The sequence below is a fragment of the Acomys russatus genome, chromosome X, assembly GCF_903995435.1.
Source record: "Acomys russatus chromosome X, mAcoRus1.1, whole genome shotgun sequence".
In the NCBI taxonomy this organism is placed as follows: domain Eukaryota; kingdom Metazoa; phylum Chordata; class Mammalia; order Rodentia; family Muridae; genus Acomys; species Acomys russatus.
Genome location: NC_067169.1, coordinates 28,652,089 through 28,671,233, shown reverse-complemented (window position 1 = coordinate 28,671,233; position 19,145 = coordinate 28,652,089). Strand labels below are relative to the sequence as shown.

The window sequence follows — 19,145 nt, the reverse complement described above, 5'->3', positions numbered from 1 at the left end:
AGAAAATTTAAATCTGGAAAAAGATCAGAGTGAGTTGGTCTAGCTGTTCCTTTTCTGTTATCAGTTGCATGAGCACGCTTTTCATGACTTGGCCACAGTATTTCATTAGACAAATGAAAAAGGTCAGGGGTGGGGAGGGCGGGGAGGATTGTTTTCTGGAAATTCAGATTTGTCTTCCTTGAAATTGAGCCTAAACCTCATGGCTATAAGTTATAAGATTGTGTTTTTTCTGGGACTTAGAATACAGGTCAGTTTAGGGTAACAGATCTTAGTGACACTATTTCTTAGGCTTGCTGCATCCATAGACATGCAAAACAGCCAGCGTCTGCCTGATGTCCACTCCCTTGACCAGGACTGGGGATGAATTATACTATTCCAAAGGAAAGATACCCTTTCCTTTTTGTTTTCCTTTAAATCAAATACACATACACATGAGCCAACTGGTCAGGAGAAGGGGTGGCTATGGGATGGAGGAAGAAGGGGCTACACACTGGCTTTGGAGACCGGGAGGCTCCACTCACAGTTTTACAAGTGTGTTTTGTTACTCACCATTGTTAGTCATTTATTCATTTAATAATATGCTCCTCTGAAATGTCATCCTTCCTCCTGTGCACTCAGCTCCTGTTGAAGGGCTGGTGCCATTTAGGCATCATTAGAAGTCATATCATAATAGTTTTAGCTATATTGTGCTGTTTGGTGGCAAATAACCAACAGCAGTGACAGGGACTCTTGATTCTCAGCCAGCTAGCTCCATGATACTTCTCTTCAAAGAATGAATAAGAGAAAAGAAAAGAATGCCTTGTTTTACAGGCTGATTTTTATTAACTCCATTAACCACTTTGTATACCAAGCCCTACTAACCAAGCACTTGATGCCAGGGCACAGTGCACTCTTCCTATAAATGCCCAGGTGGCACATATTTTACCCTTCCAGGCCACTGAGATTTGCTGTGCCTAGTCACTTCTGCCATCCTAGCATAAAGAAGCAGCCACATATGTATGTGCACAAGGGTATGTGACATTGTGCCAGTCAGGTTTTATTTACCAAATGGGATGGTCTGCAGCCCTGTCCTGGACCCTGTTGGAACCTTAAGTCTTTTGCTTCATGTTTTAGCTAATAGCTACAAACAGGCAACGGCAAGCATAGTTTTGAAAGACTTTGTTCAGTAAATGTGCTTTTTCTCATCAGCCATATTTGTTACTTGGTTGTTCCCAATGCCATTTCATAAATGCTGAGAATCATTCCAGGCTGGCAGTCACTTCTCCCTGCATTATATTATCAAAGTAAATGGGAAATATGGAAGGGCACCAAGGCATTGTTTTGCTTTTTTTTTTTCCTCTCTCAATTTCTTGTTATTTATGTCATGCTCCCTTTGGTGATAACCACTCACAGTTGTATGTGTTCCCATGAGCCACTTTTTTTTCTGTCTTCTCAGAGGGAGAGCATGTCGTAGTCTGCTTGTGTATGGAATAGACCATTTCCTCACTCTTGGCCATGCCTAGAATCAGCAAGGCACTTGACTCCTTCTAGGGGCCTGGATCCTGTCCTTGGGATTAAAGTGTGTATGTAGTCTGATGTCATAAACACTGTAGATGTCATAACACTCTAATTTTGCCTCAAAAGTACACAATAGAAGTGAATTTCTTTTATCTAAAGACATTTTGTTGTAAAAAGGTCTCTCCAGACGTATTAGCCCATGGGATTGGAGAACAGCCATGCAGTTGTCGAATCTCATCTTCGGATCTGCTGCAGTCATTGTACTTTCACATTCTCGGAAACATTTTGAGAAGGCATAGCTGACATACTTTACTCTGAGAAACTGTCACAGTTGGAGGCCTAGAGAGATTGCACAGTGGTTATGAACACTTCCTGCTCTTTTGGAAGACCAAGATTTGGTTCCTCGTACCCACATGGTGGCCTATTCTGAACTCTGTGCGTTCTAACTTGCATATGAGGTACACAAACATACATTCAGGTGTCCCCCCCCCATACACATACACAGAAGAATTTTTAAAAGTCACACCTGGATAATCCACACATATCCATTTATCTTTGCTCATTGGCTACTGTCTGACTGCCTAGATATCTGCAGACATTCCCATCCATGTAAGGAGATGAGGACAGGCCACAGAAAGAACTTATGAATTGAGGCCATTTATATTATGTGCACAAGTGTATGCAAGAGCGTTACAGTCAGACTTTATAGACTAAGAGGAAATTCAGCATGGTAGGGGTCCATAAGGGTCCTAGAGTGGTCCTTTGCTTTCAAAAGAAATCATCCAGCAATCATTTATTGAGCATCTATTATGTGCTGCACATGTAGAGATAAACTTAATAGAATAAGATGAGGATTGTGGGGGCAGATCAATGGTAGAGCACATGCCTAGTATGCATGAGGCTCCATCTGTAACACCTCCCTCATACTTACAAAAAGAAAAGAAAGGAAGAAAATCAAATCAGAAGAGAGTGAAGTACTTAGACTCTTTTTACTTGAGAGGTCACAGTCAGCTTCACCAAAAGGAAATCAGTTTATACTATGAGGTGACTTGACCCTTTGATTCTTTGCACCAGTCTGCCTGTTAGAGCATGTAATATAACCTGTTAGAGCATGTAATATAACCTTTGTCTAAAAGAATGCTTTTTTTTTAATGTTATGAATCTTTTATTTATTGTGATTGGGTTTTGAGTGGTACCAAGGACCAAATCCAGGACAACACACGTGATAGGCAAGTGCTGTACTGTTGAGCTATACCCTCAGCCCTGAAAACCAGAGGGCAAGCATATGATTCCACAGAAATGTAAAATTAAGTTTTATGAACCCTGAGTTACCAGAGAGCCAGAACCATTTCTTTCGGAACAGATGAAGTACCTCTCCCTTCCACAGGGACCTTAGAACTAGTCTCACTGACCTTAACAACTAGAGAAAGGAGGAAAAGGTGGTACTTTTCTAGGCCCCAACTGGGATGATGCTAGGCTTTTGCAAGTGTGCCCTCTAGAGGCTGATTTTCCTACTGCATAGCCAGACTCCACCTCCAGGCTGTGTCCCAGGGCAAGGGATGGGTCTCTTCTTGAATTCCATTCTAATCTTGTAAAGACTCAATGATAATTTCCTAGGGTGGTTACAGCTAGTGAAAGAGCAGACATCACGTGCATAACACTATGGCTAGCATACTGTAAGCACTCCATAAATTATAGCTATTGTCTTTATTGACAACCCAAACAGAAGCAGCAAAAATAGCTTCGAGGCTTTTACTTGAAAACCTTTATTTACCCTTATTTACTTAATTTTTGGTGTTAAAAATGTAACCCAGTGCTTTATATGTGCTATCCAAGTGCTCTATCGCTGTCTCTTAGCACGCTAGCTCTTCTTTTCCCTTTTAGATAAGACATTTTTAAAAATCTGATCTTGAAACCAAAATGAGCTTCTCTAAAGCACCACTACCCAAAGTGTGTCCCAGTGTCAAGTCTCTTGAGAGCTTTCAGAGACTGGTGAGCGGAACTGGGATATTTCTAAGCTCGGTAAGGTTTGTGGTGTACTTGGTGAGGATTTGCTAGCCCCACACTGTGGTTATCTATGTGGTCTCCAATGACTTGAAATGCCACATGGAAAATTAGACTCTCAACTTCTGAAATTACCCACATCAATGCCAAAGCTATTTTTTTTAAGTATGTAAGTTTTGTAGTACTGCAGAGAACATCACCACTTTATATGTTTTCTGGAAATTATAGGCACAAATGAACACTTTTAGCTTCTTAAGAACCTCAGGGTTAGAATTCCACTAAGAGTGACTAGAAGCCTATGCCAAACAAATTGAGAAGTATTGTTGTTGCTTCTCCAATCTCCTCAGAAGTGGGAGTTGTATTACCAGACAGAGACCCAAGTCTCTGGGAGGCCACTTGTTGCCATTTGAATAAACAATCCCTTCTTCATGACACACTAAAAGATTATTGCAATAGGATTCCATTCAGAATAGTCTGGACTTTGTGATGGATGAAGTGACAGAGACTACTTCAGGCGTCAATGAGAAGATGAGAGTTTCATCCTGAACTCAACAGGCCACAGAATAATTTGCCAGAGTTCTAGAATGGAAACTGGTCACCATGATGGGAAGTGAGCCACTATGTTCACCTTTGCCTGTGATGCTGGCAGTAACAGAAAGAAATACATTATAAGAAGCCACATTTTAACCATGAATCCTATCATCCCCAAGTGAACATTTTAGGGGATGGGATAATACCGAAAATAGAAGCAAAGAAGTTGTTGGTGATTTGTATAAACTTAAATTCAAAACTGGAGGACAAGAGTCCAACTGATTCTAAAATTTATCATGCTGAATTGATGAATTGGTACTGAAGGGTTGCATTTTGATAGCATATTTTTAACTCCCCCTTTTCCTTTACTATGTGGTAAGAGAATAACTAGAAATGCTGATTATAGAATCTTTGCTGGAGATAGACACTGACTCTTTGCCACTGAAATTGGCAGTGAACAGCAGAGCTGAAATGGAAATTGGCAGGTACCACTGGATGTACCCAGGCTCAAAGAACCATCAGTACCGTCCTGTGCCAACCCTGGGGGACAGGGCTGGCCCCTTGAGCAGTCCAGGTAAATACAGCCTTGGGGTGAATTCCACAAGCAACTCGACTGTTATCTTTATTGTGATTTATAATGGCTCTTTCAGTTTGGTGATATCTTATGTTTTGCTTGATGCATTCATTTGTTGACTTGGGTGTGGGTGGAAATGGCCCTCTAATAATTTTTAATCATTTTTTATTTTTTCTCCTTCTTTCCATTCCACCCCATCTTTCTCCACCTTCTTCCCATCTTCCCTCTCTTTCCTCAACTCACTTCTTTGTATCAAAGGAAGCAGTATACAGTGAGCTATGCCCTTAGGTTAACCACAGACTTTTAGATATCTGGATCAGCAATGGGGGAGGGGGTCTGTACATATCCACCGCAGGGCCCAGAACTGGATCAGAGATGTCAAGGAGACTCACCTCTGAAAGTCTTGTGAATGTGTACTTATCTCTCCAATAGTACAGCTTTGTACTACCCTCCTGTAGTATCAACTTATACTTTCAAGAAAGCAAAAATCAAAGCCTGTGCAATTAAGATCAGATAGCTATGAATTGGATTCCCCATCAGGTAGGTCCTTTGAACCTAGTTTCCATTTTCCTTGCCTGGAAAGGACACTCATCTCTGTGACCATTAGGGGGCTAGATCTGAGCAAAATATATGTGAGTCAATTTGGGGATTGGAGATGGAGAGGATGCTCAGCAGTATGAACCTTCCCATTCCCCATCCCCAAAGCCCGAATGTGTCATTAGTGTTCCACTCAATTAGCTCAATGTAAGATGGTACCTCAAGCCATGTAAAATGTGATACAAAGGACCAGTGATGGGTCAGATAAACTCAACAGTAAGTTTAAAATATTACTATCATTTTGTCTGAATCTGTGACATTATTTCTCCCAACTGAGTTGTGTAGCTGTTCAGGGATCAACCAGAGAGGGCAATAGTAAGGAACTGGGGAGGTGTCTCAGTGGAAACGGTGCTTGTTTCTCAACTAGTCTAGAGTTCAAATCCTCAGCACCCAAGTAAAAGCAAATGGCAATGTGCATCTGTAATCCCAGCATGAGGGGCATAGGGACAGGTGGATCACTGGAGCTCATAGCCGATTGGTGAGCTCTAGATTGAGTGAAAGGCCCTGTCTCAAAAAATAAATAAGGGAAAGAGCAATAATGAAAGATACCCAGCATCAACCTTTATTCTTCATATGCGCGTGTGTGCACACACCTAAAAAGAACGAAGAAATGACAGTATGGTGAATGACACTAGAAACAAAAGTCTCCAAGGACAGTAGAAAATATCCTGTCAAATGGCAGATCTGTTCTCTTTCCTTTAAGACCTAAAATGGAACCATGTGGTTAATTATCATGAAATCCAACTTTGACTTTGGATTTAGTTCTGTGTCTTAGTATCATTCCACATAGGATTGATAGTGAAGAAGTCCTCAAACAGCAGGGGATCCCTCCCAAACCCCAGATTAGGCACTAACCATATCTAAACACGTGTTTTCACTGAGAGATCCTTTATTAAGCAGGGAAGGCAAGTTAAAGTGGCTGCTTTCTGACTCAGGCAGAAAAACAGCAGCAAATGACCTTGCAGGTGTAACTTGGGGGGGGGGGTTGTTTTGTTGGTTTTTCCATCAGGGTTTCTCTGTGTAGCCTTGAATGTCCTGGAATCGCTTTATAGATCAGTCTAGCCTCGAACTCACAGAGATTCAGCTGCCTCTGCCTGCTGGGATTACAGGTGTGTACCACCGTGCCGAGCTGCAGGTGTAATTTTTAGGAAGAGAAAAAGAGAAGATCTGTGTTAGAATGGGCTAGGATGAGGTGGGTGAACCAAAAAAGGGCTTTTGATTGCTGGACTTTGGTAGTCATCCTCAGGAATGAACCCGGCAAAAGAACGTGTCCAAATAAGAAAATAGACCTTGATGGCTAGCTTTATGGATGTAATCTATGGTTTATGGGAGAGGGAGGAGGGCAAGGCAAGACCTTTGCCAGGCCCAGGCCTGTTGGGCCGTTCATATAGGGCTGCTATTTACTGCTGCTCCTCCTCCTCCTCTTTTGCTTCCTTTTCAAGACAAAGTCTCATGTATTCCAGGTTATTCTTAAATATCTGAAGGATGCCTTTATGTTGGGATTACAGGTGTCTATCATCATGCTCAGTTTATGTGGTGCTGGGGGTCAAACCCCAGGCCTCATGTGTGCTAGGCAAGCCTTCTACCAGCAGAGCTACTGCCCTGGCTCAAAGGTGTGGTGTGGTGTGTGTGTGTGTGTGTGTGTGTGTGTGTGTGTGTGTGTGTGTGTGCCTGCCCATAAGGTGAGCAGGAATATAGCAAGCATCCTTTAGCATGGATCAAAGAATGCAGTGGGGAGGGGTGGGATCTTGGTTTAAGAGTCACCGTTGCTGTTCACTGTGATACAACCAGACAAGGGATGCCTGTTCAGCAATGAAAGGGAATGAAGTGCCGTTACATAGCATGACATAGATACACTTTAAAGGCATGAAACTATGGAAAAGAAGCCAGCCGTAAGACCCCAAGTGCTGTAAGGCTCCATTTGTGTTGCATTTCCAGAACTGGTGCCTCCTTAGAGACACTCCTTAGAGAGTGGCTGCCCAAGGCTCGGGGAAGCATGGAGCGGAGACTGACTACAGATGAGCACCAGGGATCTCTTGAGGTCATGAAAATGTTCTAAAGTTAGACTGTGGGGATAATTACACAACTCTGGATTAACTTAAAACCATCGAATTGTAACATTTGAAATAGATGAGAGCATGGCACAGTGGGACTCACACCCATAATCCCAGAACTCGGAAGGCAGGATCAGGATGATTAACACAAATTGAAGGATAACTTAGGCTAGTAAAACATAATAAGAATATACCTTTTAAAAGAGTGAGCATTCTGGTTTATAAGTTATTTCTGACATCCACTTTTGTTTCTTTGTTTTAACACACACATACACACACACACACACACCATTAGATATGTGTAATTCAAGGGCAGGAAGAAGAATGGAATGTTGATATTATCCACTAGGAATCAGAACTTCTGCTTTTGAGACAGGATGCTCTTCGTTTTAAGAATAAGTGTTGAGTTTAGCAAGATGGCTCAGTGGATAAATGCACTTGCTACCAAGCCTGATGACCTGAGTTCAATACCTGGGACCCACATGGTAGAAGGAGAAAACTAACTCATGTAGTATGTGTGTGTGTATGTGTGTGCAAACACACACAAATAGATAGATAAATAAATAAATGCAAACAAATTAATGATACCAGGACAGTTGGAAATCTACAAAGAGCTTTGAGTCATTTCTGGATGCTAGACACTAAACAGTGTGGTAAGGAATAAACACTCATCTTCCTAGAGGAAAACATTACCTCTGTCTGTGGATCTAGGGGGGTTCTCCAGGCATTAAGCAGTTTCACAGAAGAGCACTGGAGTAAGATGTGTGTGCTTTTCATCTGACAGCTGAACCCCAGAAGGTAGGGCATTTGAAGCTGCAGTTTCAGCTGAGAAAAAAATAAACAGTAAGGCTTTGAAGACTTTGCTTCACTTGGTTTGTCTGGGAACCCTGAGGAACATGGGTTTTCAAGGTGATACAACTTGTGCAGAGCATGGTTTCCCACTAGCAAGGTTGAGCTGCCACTGCACTCACTCGCCTCCCCTGACATCCCAGCTCTGCTCCATGAAGCCCCATTGGCCATTCAGATCAAGGCTCAGCATCAAAAGAAGTTTAGTCCAATGGGAGTTTTCATTCTGTCTCCTTCCACCCCAATTCAAAACTTACATTTTCAAGAGTTTTGAAATTCTAGGTATAATGAGAGGCTTGGGCTGCCAATGGTATTGGGGTGCTGGTAATGTTACAAGGAAGGCATCTGGAAGCTATCAGGTTCTTGCCTCGGGGGTGGGGGAGAAAATCCTTGTACTTGATTTGAATTTATTTTAAAGAATTATCTTCAGAGATCCTGAGAAGGTTTGCTTACACATATTGTTTTAACTCTTGTATGCATTCACCTCAGTCTTGAGTACGAAATGTATGTCTGAAGTCCCATTTGTATCTGAAACAATGTTACATCAGACAGTGTAAAAGATGATGGATTCAGTCACAGAAGGGAGAGACCTGACCCAGCCATATATGTCACCATCTTCCCAGGAGATGTCTCCCCAGGATTTTTTGGCTTCAAAATCAACACAGTTGCTATCCTGTACTTAGATTCTAAACCAGATGGTATGAGGGGAAAAAATAGAGAATTCCATATGGCTCATGTGTCTTTTTTTCCTCTCTCTCCCTACATAGTTCTGTTTCTTTCCATGGGGGCCCAGGAGGTGTTGATACTGGCTGACCAGAAAGTCTTCTCCAAAGGAAAATGCCTCTCTCGCCCATGCAGTCACTAGCAGAGACCACCTTGCCCCAAATTCACTGTTCCCCACCAGAAAGAAAGATCAAGTTTGGTCCAGTGTCTTTCCTCAATTCCCCCTCACAGATACACAGAGAGAGAGGAGGGGAGGGAGGGAGGGAGGGAGGGAGGGAGGGAGGGAGGGACGGGCAGGGCAGACAGACAGACAGACAGACAGACAGACAGACAGAGAGACAGAGACAGAACTTTCTTTTCTTTTCACTGGACTTCTAAGGAAATTACATTGTTAAGACTTGATAGTTACTCTGGACTTAGCCCACCCTCCCCATCTCTCGACAGGGTCTCATGTAGCCCATGCTAGACCTGAATTCTCTGTAGACAAGGATGACCTTGAACTCCTGATCCTCCTTCTCTCACCCTCCAAGTACTATTGCAATTTTATTTTCTTTTATTTACTGTGTAGCCTTAGCTGTGCTAGAACTCACTATGCTGACTAGTCTGGCTTCCAACTCAGAGAAATCCACTTTCTTCTGCTTCCTTAGTGCTAGGACCACAGGCATATGTCACCACACCTGGCACCGTGACAGTTTTAAATCTTTTTTCCTTCTCTATTTATGAAGACATGCAAGTAAGAATGATGGAGGTGAAAGTTATGGATGGGGGCTTGGGGAAAAGCCACAATATGATTCAATCATGTGTCAGTGACGGTTATTTAGCATACACTACAAGCTAACAGAATAAGAATGGCTGTTTAATCAGTAAATATGATGTTCAGAGTTCAACCTGAGAAACAAAGACTAGATCATCCACTCACTTCACCAACCTCCACTTTTTTATTCCACATGCAAATGACTCTGATGTTTGGGTTGAGATGGCCATAGGTAAGTCCAGAAGTCCCAATGAGGACCATACTCTCTCATTTGTGTAACAGCATGGCAAGAGTAGGGAAAGGCAAGCTGGAGGAAGGGTTGGGGCCCAAGCATGGTAACTTACATTACCAAGAATGGATCCCTAAGTGCCTGTGCAGGGGTGTTGCGAGGGAGGGCCTGAAAGCACCTTGAGGCCACTGCTTCATTCTCCTGTCCCCCTGCACTGATGACCTTTGACCTTCTCCTTCAGGATCTGCCTTTAGCCTGACACGGAGGGGGAATGGTAATGCCCCCTTAGGGCCGCTCTTTCAGAACTTAAGGATGTATGGCCACTATGTTTGAGGGTCATATCTTCAAACAGTGGGAATGTATCTAAAGAGAGAAATTCCCCTCCTTACTATTTTGACATGTTCCAGGAACATGGTGTCTGTCTGTGGTGGGGTTTCCTTCATCATTGGAGAGGTGGTGGTGTCGTATAGGTTCTAATAGCACTTGCCTCTCTGTTCTGTAGAGTCTAGGTACAGCAGCTTTCTGAGTATGTACAGGTCAAGTTGGGGAAGCTCTCAGTCTATGGTATACCTCTAGCCACTTGGGATTTTCTGGTTCAGTGAAGGTGAACTCCATGCAATCATATCATAGGTCAGATTTGTACTGTTAAATCTCGGTTTTCTTGGGTTCTTTTGCTTTTCATTTTTATAAAATGTGGTCTATTGTACAGTAACTATTTCATGGCTTACTGAGCAAAAAAACTATAATCAGGCATCTTATATATCCAGCAAACCCTTTGTGTTTGTTTACAAACATTCCAATTTGGAGCTGCTATTCTGACAGCACATGAGTAGCAGAGCTTTGTGTCACAGTGGCCCAGTGAGTCCCCACTGCATCAGTGATGGATTAGACTCCAAGGGTTCAGAGCTCAAACAGAAGTCACTGGTTTTGTGGAATCCCCACAACAATTGACTTGATAATCAAGTGAGAATCCCAGTTCTATTCAAGTTCATGTCAATTCTCCAGGCCTCTTGCTCTTGTCTATGTTCCTTAGCTCACAGGAGGCAAGCAAAGAAAGCGAAGAGGAGGAGGAACTCCAGCAGCACTGGATGCTGACCTGGAGCCATTTATCAGGCACAACAGTTTTTAGGAACAAAGGCTGGATCATTTCAGAATGAGTAATTCCCAGCCTTTTGCAACTGGTGATGTCTGATCACTTCTTTGCATTTTTTCAGTGATGACTACTTAATTTTGCCTTGATATCTTTTGGCCCTCTTAGAGGTAAGTGGACAGACATACCCTGGCAAGGCTGGGAAGAAGACATTGGCTTTTTGAGTGGCCCCACCTCTTCAGGTTGTATCCTTTCTGTCATCCTGGTTCACTTCTAAATACACCACACACATAGCCAGTTTCTGGGTCTGTGACAAACTGATACTAAATGGAATGCTTCTGGTCTCCAAAATCCATTTACGTCAGTTGAGCCTTTCTCTGAAGTTCTTGGATTTTATCTATCAACTTGCACGCACAGTGCTTTTGCCCTAACAAGGCTAATGCCAATGATAAAATGTCTGCGTAGTAGGAGAAACAAGGGCTGAAACTCTTTGGCCTTTCTCTTTGTGATTTTTCCCCTGGGGGTAATTAGTGAAAATGTCTGTGGGCATTTGTGATGCCACCTATTATGTTTTTATAAAATGTTATGCAAACCAGCCATACCCATTCACTTATAGGTGACCTATGGTTGCATTCCTGCAAAAAATAAATATCTTGTTTTGAGGTAGAAGTAACATGCATACACTGATGGAACAAAATACTAGATAAAAGCAGCATAAGGAAGGGTTTGTTTGGACTTATGGTTCGAAGGTGTCAACCAGTGTTCTTCTATACCCCTTTGGGGGTCAAGCAATCCTTTCACAGAGGTCACCTAAGACCTTCAGAAACACACATATTTACATTATGATTCATAACGGTAGCAAAATTACAGTTATGAGGTAGCAATAAAAATAATGTTATGGTTGGAGATCACCACAACATGAGGAACTATACGTATTCAGAAGCACTGGTGTAGACTATCATGGTGAAGAAGTCATGGGTAGCATGAGCATGAAGCAGCTGGTCACATTGAATCCACAGTCAAGGATCAGAGAGAGAGAGAGAGAGAGAGAGAGAGAGAGAGAGAGAGAGAGAGAGAGAGAGAGAGAGAGAGAGAAGCAAGTATTGCAATGCCTCCTCTTTTGGACCTTAGTCCATGGAATGGTGCCACCCAAGTATAGGGTAGGCCTTCTCACCTCAGCTAGCCCAGTCTAGATGCTTCCTCACAGACATGCCCAGAGGTTTGCCTCCTGGGTGATTTTAGATTGTGTCAAGTTGACATTCAAGATTAACCATCACCCTACATCTATTTCAAGGGTTGACGTCTTGGCTTCCTTGTGCACGAAGTATGATGATGATGTGTTTATCATGCTCCAGAGACCACCAAGCCCTCTTTAATCCCTTGTTCCTCCCTCCCCCAAACAACCTCGGTTTTGCCCTCTCTCTGGATTTTTGTGCTTTTTCTAGAATGGCCTTACAAAGATGGATTCACGTACGTTCTTGCCCTTTCTGCTTTATCCATTTCTACAAACTTGCATGTGACATTGATTGCTTAATAATAGCTTTGTGGCTTTGTTTGATTTTCATCCTTCCTGCTTCCCTTGAAGACGCCCTGTCCCCTTTGAATAAAACTCAGAAAGACTGCTTCTGCTTCCGCCCACAGCTGAAGACTGTAGCTTGCACCCACTTGGGTCCAGCCTACACACCAGTGCCAGATGAATCTCACAAGCACATCTCCAATCATGTCACTCGCCTGCACACAAACCTGCCCCCTCTCTTGCTTGCAAATGAGGCAGAGAGGCTCAAGATGGCTTGACTGCCTCCTACGGTTGGAGGAGGGCCCACCTGCCTTTCTTATCCAACTCCTAGCACTATCCTGGTGTCCTTGAGAAACTCAGCTAACCCTTGGCCTCCACACTACATTGATTCAGCCCACTTTCCCCAACACCTATCATGGGAACATGTGCGCTCTCCAAGGCTTATCTACACTGTGTCCATCCATAGACTTTTTTTGTCAGTATCTCACACTAACCAAGGACATCTGTCCTACCTTACTCTCCATGTCCCTATGTTGCCTCTTTTCTTATTCTAATTTAAAGTTGTGTACTTGTATGTTGCTCCCTCACCAGCCCCTATAAGGATCAGTGTTAGGAAGGGAACCTAGCACAATGTCTTGCACATAGCAGCAAATCAAGAGACTCAATGAATGGGTCCAGGAAAGCAAAGATGCTAACCCCCCCAAATGGTCAAAGATGCTGAATGTCAGTAGGCCTCACACTCACTTCCCACAGATCCCTCTGCTCTGTAAATCACTGTTATTTGGACTTAGAGCTACCTTTCCCTACAGTGTTAGCTTCTGCAATCCCCTGCTCCCCGGCTTTACCAGGAGAAGAGTTAAGCATGGTCTTTAAGAAAGTCAAAGCCACTATTATAGAAAGCAAAAGAAGGGCCTAACAAGTGTCTATTTCTTGACTGTGTTCATTCCCAGCCATGTAAATGTCTCACTTTTTGTCACATAGTTTCCATAACTCACTTATTATTACAAATTAATCTCTTTAAGATTTTCATGGTATACCACAGAAATAAAAGTCTCTTGTTAAATAGATTTTAGGGCAAGCTTTTAGAAGGGAGTACTAAGAAATTATTCCTTTTATGGCATTAGAAATCATCTCAGCATTCATATCATTACATGGTTGAATGGGCATGTCTAGGTCTATAAGAGAGTCAAAAGGCCTGGGAGGTGAGTTACCATGTGACTGTATTTAGCTCTTTAGGTGCTTTGAATTGGTGATTCGCAGACTTTGAGATGTTAGTCCCTTTTGTACTCTGAAAGTTAGAGACTGCCTCTAAAACAAATGCTTTTAATGATATTAGTTATATGTATAAATATTTTATATAAGAAATTCTAATTAATATTAAACTTTTGGTTTGGGCAGAATGAAACTCAAAAGGCTGCCTTGTGCATGCTAGGCCCATGTTCTACCACTGAGCTACATCCTCAGTTCAACTTATATATGAAAATAATAATAAACCCATCCTATGTCATCCGAAATAGCATCTTCAAAAGATACATATTTTCCAAATTAAAATAATACTTTAATGAGAAGAGTAAATACTGTTTTCTATTCTTAAAAGCTTCATAATATGGGACTTAATGAGAGACAGCTGGATATGCCTCCACATTCATTCAGTGGTATCTTGGCTTATCTTACTTTAGGTGAGATATATGAAGAAAATTCCATCGCTCGTGGGTAGGAGGTTAGAGCAGAGTTTCAATGGCCTTTTAAAATGATTATAGAGTTAGAACTTCTTTTCTGCTAATGGCAAGATTCAGTAACTAGTGGTTTTATTTTTTAATATTTTGCTACACTTTGTGGGGGCGGGGGCAGGCAGAGGACAAACTTGCAGAAGTCCTTTCCATCTACTATGTGAATCGCAGGGATGGAACTCAGGTCATCAAGCGTGGCAAGAAGCACAACTTCATTTACTGAGCCATCTTGCTAGGCCAAGTAATGGCTTCTTAAAGACTCTTTGCTGTGTAGTATCTGAAACCATATTAATGATCCCTTGGTATTCTGATCTATTAAAATCCATTGCTATAATCTGGATTTTGGTTGGCTTTTATATTCAGAAATGATTTTGTAAAGTTACACACTGAGTAGTTGGAAAACACTAGCAGAGTATTTTGCCCATGTCTGGATTCCCAATATTGACACGTTTTATTAAACCACATAAAGTCCTATGACTTCCTATCACTGTTAAGACTTCATCAAGAAGTCTTCAGAGCTAGGTAGCTGTCAGTCTCACTGTGGCAGATATAAGTTTTTCAAAGTTCATTGTCAACAGATACCATGAGTTGTTTTCTTTGGAATGACAAGCTCTCCACTTAGTTCATGTCTGTGAAAATCCCTTCTAAATAGCTATGTTTGAGTAACTATAGCCTGTCAGAGCTTCTTTCTAGGAAAAAGCAGTGTTCCATAAAAAAAGGTACTAGGTGGGCTTGTAACACAACTGAACCAGGAATTTCTGAAGGTTATGGACACCATTGCTGGGCAGTTCAAGCACTCTACACTTCCTCCACATTCGTTGCATAGAATAATCAAAGACTCCGTCTCTGGGTTGTGATTTAACGAAAGTACTGTATGGTAGTATATGTGGTTTTGTAGGTGGAGGGTCGTCTCCTTTGTACTGAGGATGTTTTGACATGAAACCAGCTCTGCATTTTCTTTCCCTTGCTGGGATGTTTAGTGCTGGAGAATGTGCTTACTGCACGTTCGAGCCACTGTCTGCTTTGTGCTACAGCATCAGCACTTTTCCTGTGCAAATGTCAGTACAGTGGCAAAAGTAAATAATGCCTCAGCGCTATTATGACAAAAGCTTGGACCTCGAAGGCCTCCTGAAAAGGCCTTGAAGTCTCCCAGGGATAAACCAATCTTCTTTCAAAAGCTCTACATTCTTCCTTCCTGGTTTAGAGTGGGCCTGGACGACTTGCACCATAGCATCTTCTGGGGGGGGGGCTGGTAAAAAAAGCAGCACCTTGGTCTTCTCCATGGACTTAAACAGACTGGTGTGTGTGCGTGCGTGCGTGCGTGTGTGCATGCGTGTGTGTGTGTATGAGCATGTGTGTGTGTGTATGTGGGTGTGTGTGGTATGTGGTGTGTGTGTGTGTGTGTGTGTGTGTGTGTGTGTGTGTGTGTGTGTGTGTGTAGGCCAAAGGAGAATCTCAGCTGTTGTTCCTCATGCACCATCTACCTTGTTTTGGGGGAAAAATGGTTTGTCATTCAGCCTGGAGCTCTCCTAGTAGGCTATACTGGCTGTCCAGGAGGCCCTAGGCATCTGCTTAGCCCTACCTTCACAACACTGAAATTACAAAACTCCACCTCGCATTTTTACATAAGTTCTGAGCATTAAACTCTAGTTCTCATGGTTGAGCAGCAAGCATTTTACTAACTGAGCTCTCTAGACCCTACATAGTTCTGCATGGTAAAGTATGTAAGCTACTATTCTTCTCCAGTGGAGCCCTGAAGGCTTTTCCTGTAGAGGTCTGATGTAATTTTCTGTGGCCTACCACTCAGCTCTGCCTCAGGAGCTTGACTATAGCCCTAGATGATATGGAAATGAATGTGGGTGGCCATGTGCTAATTATTTACATATGCACAAGTTTGAATTTCATATTCTTTCCATATGCCACAAAATATTTTTTTCAAGCCTCCCTCTACCTGCCCCATTTAGACTGAGCTCACTTAAGGGTGGTATGAACACAGAATAAAGAAATCGCCCAAGCTGGCCTTAAACTTGTGAGAAAACAATAATAACAACAACATTCTTCATAGCCAAAAAGAGAGCAAACCAGATTAGACCCATGGACTAGTTTGTTGACCTGTGTTCTGTATCCTTAGTTTTCCAATCTGAGACTCCATTGAAATCACCAGGAAATCTTAAAAGCTTGAACAAAAACCTCTCTAGTTTCTGAATACTACCTACTTATCAACTGAAAATCCCAGTCTAATTGATCGAGGTTGGTGGAGCTTAGATATCAGGACTTACAGATATTTCTAATGTGATAGAAAGAGTAAGACCTTCTGTTCTAACATGTTTTTAAGTAAATTTTATCTTAAACATTTCTTTTTTTTTTTAAATTAGAGTTGGGGGGACTGAAGAGATGGTTCTGAAATTAAGAGCATTTGCTGATCTTTCAGAGAACCCTAGCCCAGTTCCTAAGCACACACATCAGGCAGCCTACAACCACCTGTAACTCCAGCTGCAGAGATCAGGCGCCTCTAGTCTCCAGGGACAACTGCACCCACATGAGCAAACCCACACAGAGATGCACACGAACACATACTAAAGAAAAACAAACTTAGCTGGTGACAAAACCAAATTCTAAGACCAAGGTCAAACACTGTAACCTCAGAGCAGGGGTCTTCATCCTTAGCATCAAATATAAGCATCACCCTCCAGACATCATTAACCCCAAGCTATCGCCAGACATGCCAGTGTCTCCTGCGGAGCCAGCTGGTCCCTGCTTGAGAACAACTGGTCTAAATAATATGTTAGTTTTTATTTATGGTATCTCAGGAATTCTCCTCTTAGACTATATTGACATTTGGGATCTAGTAAGTCTTGGTTGTGAGAAGCTGTCTTGCACACTGTAGAATAGTTACAACCTTCCTGACTTGTACCCACTAGATGCCAGTAGCATCCCTTATTCCAGCTGTGACAACCAAAAATATCAATAAACTTTGCCAGATGCCCCCAGAGGGCACAATCGGTCTCTCTTAAGAAGGCTACTTAGCTTCTGAGCACTGCCGTTTACTTTGGCTTCTCTTAAGTAGGATTCTAGCTACTTCCATTTCCCTGTAGCTGGCGGTCTGAACATTGTAAAAGCTCCTTTCCTTTTTTAATTTTGTAGGTTGGTAAAGGGGCAAAGCATGCCCTGGGTAGAGAGAAGTATAGTGTGTGCATGTGTGTGACATTCATTCCCTGGGGAAGAATCTGAGCCCTTGTTCCCGCTGGCCCTCCTTCTGAGCCAGCATTAAATCTGAAGCCAAGATCACGAATGACTTGGGCAAATCACTTGGCCATTATGAACTCACAGCCATGGCAACGGCCATCCGCAAGCCTGAGGACAAAAGGTGTTTTATTCTGTTGTTCAGCACAAAAGGTTCTAGGGATGCTGGGGACAAAATGGCCATTGACAGTTAGAAGCATTGATGTGTACTTTTTTCTCCCTACTATATGGTTTATATTTAAATTGTCTTAGGCTAACACACACTGGAGCTTTTGTGTGAATCAAACCTAAAACTATCTTTACACAGAGACCAGCTAAATGAAGGCTTAAGATATTAGCTCAAAAGAAGTTTGGGAGTTTGGTGAGTGAGATTGAAAATTACTAGTAAAAATATGTTTGAAACCCTGGCATTGGTTTTTTCCGTTTTAATTTAATATCCCAGTCATAATAACAGGGGAGAAAGTGCTTTTCTTGTTTCTCTGGTTTGTGGTAACTAATATTATGATTGGTGGTGTGAAGCTTGGGAAAACTCAAGTCTGAGGGTTTTGCAAGTGCATTGAAGCAAAGCATTACTCTTCCCTTAATGAGCATTGGCTTTTAGAAGCCAGGGACTCTGCTGATACACAGCACCACCTCCATACTTAAACTGTCACTTGCGTGGGACTTCCTACCCTGGAGCTATCCTGAATCTAAGACCCGTTTCCTTTTCACTCCTGGCGCTTGGGGAGGGGGGTGGGTGGTGCATATAAATCAACTTTCTCCAGTGGCACCATATCTTTTTTCTCAGCCCAGATCAGGGCAAAATGCATCTTTAATGTGAAAATCACTGAGGTTATTGCAGTTTCCTTGTCTCCAAGAAAGTACTGTGTGGAGAGCCAGGACTGATTCTGACATGAACTCTGGTGCCCCATATTTGACCACTTCCTCTTCGTGGGGAGGCCTGATGGCACTCAGAGAAAGAATAAGCAGGCTACCAGGATGAAACCTGATAGGTTTTAACCATATGGGGCGGGGGAGGTCTCCTTCTGTCACAGGCCTAGGGGAGGGGAATAGGGTAAAAGAAGGAGGGAGGGAGGAATGGGAGAAGGGAAGTGAAGGGATAACAATTGAGATGTAATCTGAATAAATTAATTAAATTTTTAAAAAGGAAAAAAAAGTACTGTAGTTGCAGTCTTTCAAGACAGCAGAACATTTCAGAACATTTTGTTTTTCCTCCTCGTGGGCCCCAAACTAGCCATTTGATTTGCACGTGACTAGAATATAGTAGCTGAATCCTAGAGGACCTCCATTTTTTTTAAAGGGCGTAAAATGCCAAGTACCTTGTGAAAGCAGGCATTGCATATGGACTCAGGATGCCACACATCTGAGCTTAGCAAGATGGGACCACTAATGAGAATGGCTCTCCAAGGCTGTGCATGTCACTCTAGGAAGAAAGTGTTTGCTATAGTACAGGTACACACTCCGCTGGTTGGTAGAGACTATGCACAAGATTCTACATGGCTGTATAGCTCACAAACTCCCCACTTCTTGAAGCTGCAGCTGGTTCCTCCCAGAACCACCCTGTGTAAGGCACTTCCAAACACGACCTGTTCTCTCCCTCTCCCTCTCTGATCTTGGATCCTTCCTTGACTCTTTGGCTAAGATCAAATGGAAACAGTGTGGCCTGGAATGGCTTTGAACTCACACTCCCCCTAGCTCAGCCTCCTGAGTGATGGAATGAGAGATGTCCACCTCCAGGCCCAGCGCATATCTCTTCT

The 19,145-nt window shown here is 42.6% G+C and overlaps 1 protein-coding gene across 5 annotated transcripts in view; it reads left to right on the top strand.

Moving 5' to 3' along the window:
* Gpm6b (glycoprotein M6B) overlaps positions 1-19,145 on the top strand; it is a 155,479-nt gene that overhangs the window by 113,928 nt on the left and 22,406 nt on the right. For 2 of the 5 annotated variants that reach the window (XM_051142151.1, XM_051142152.1), the window contains exon 2: positions 4,487-4,606. The exons of the other annotated variants lie outside the window; for them this stretch is intronic. In XM_051142151.1, the coding sequence (XP_050998108.1) occupies positions 4,487-4,606 (120 nt within the window). The remainder of the gene's footprint in view (positions 1-4,486; positions 4,607-19,145) is intronic. 5 annotated transcript variants of the gene reach the window in all.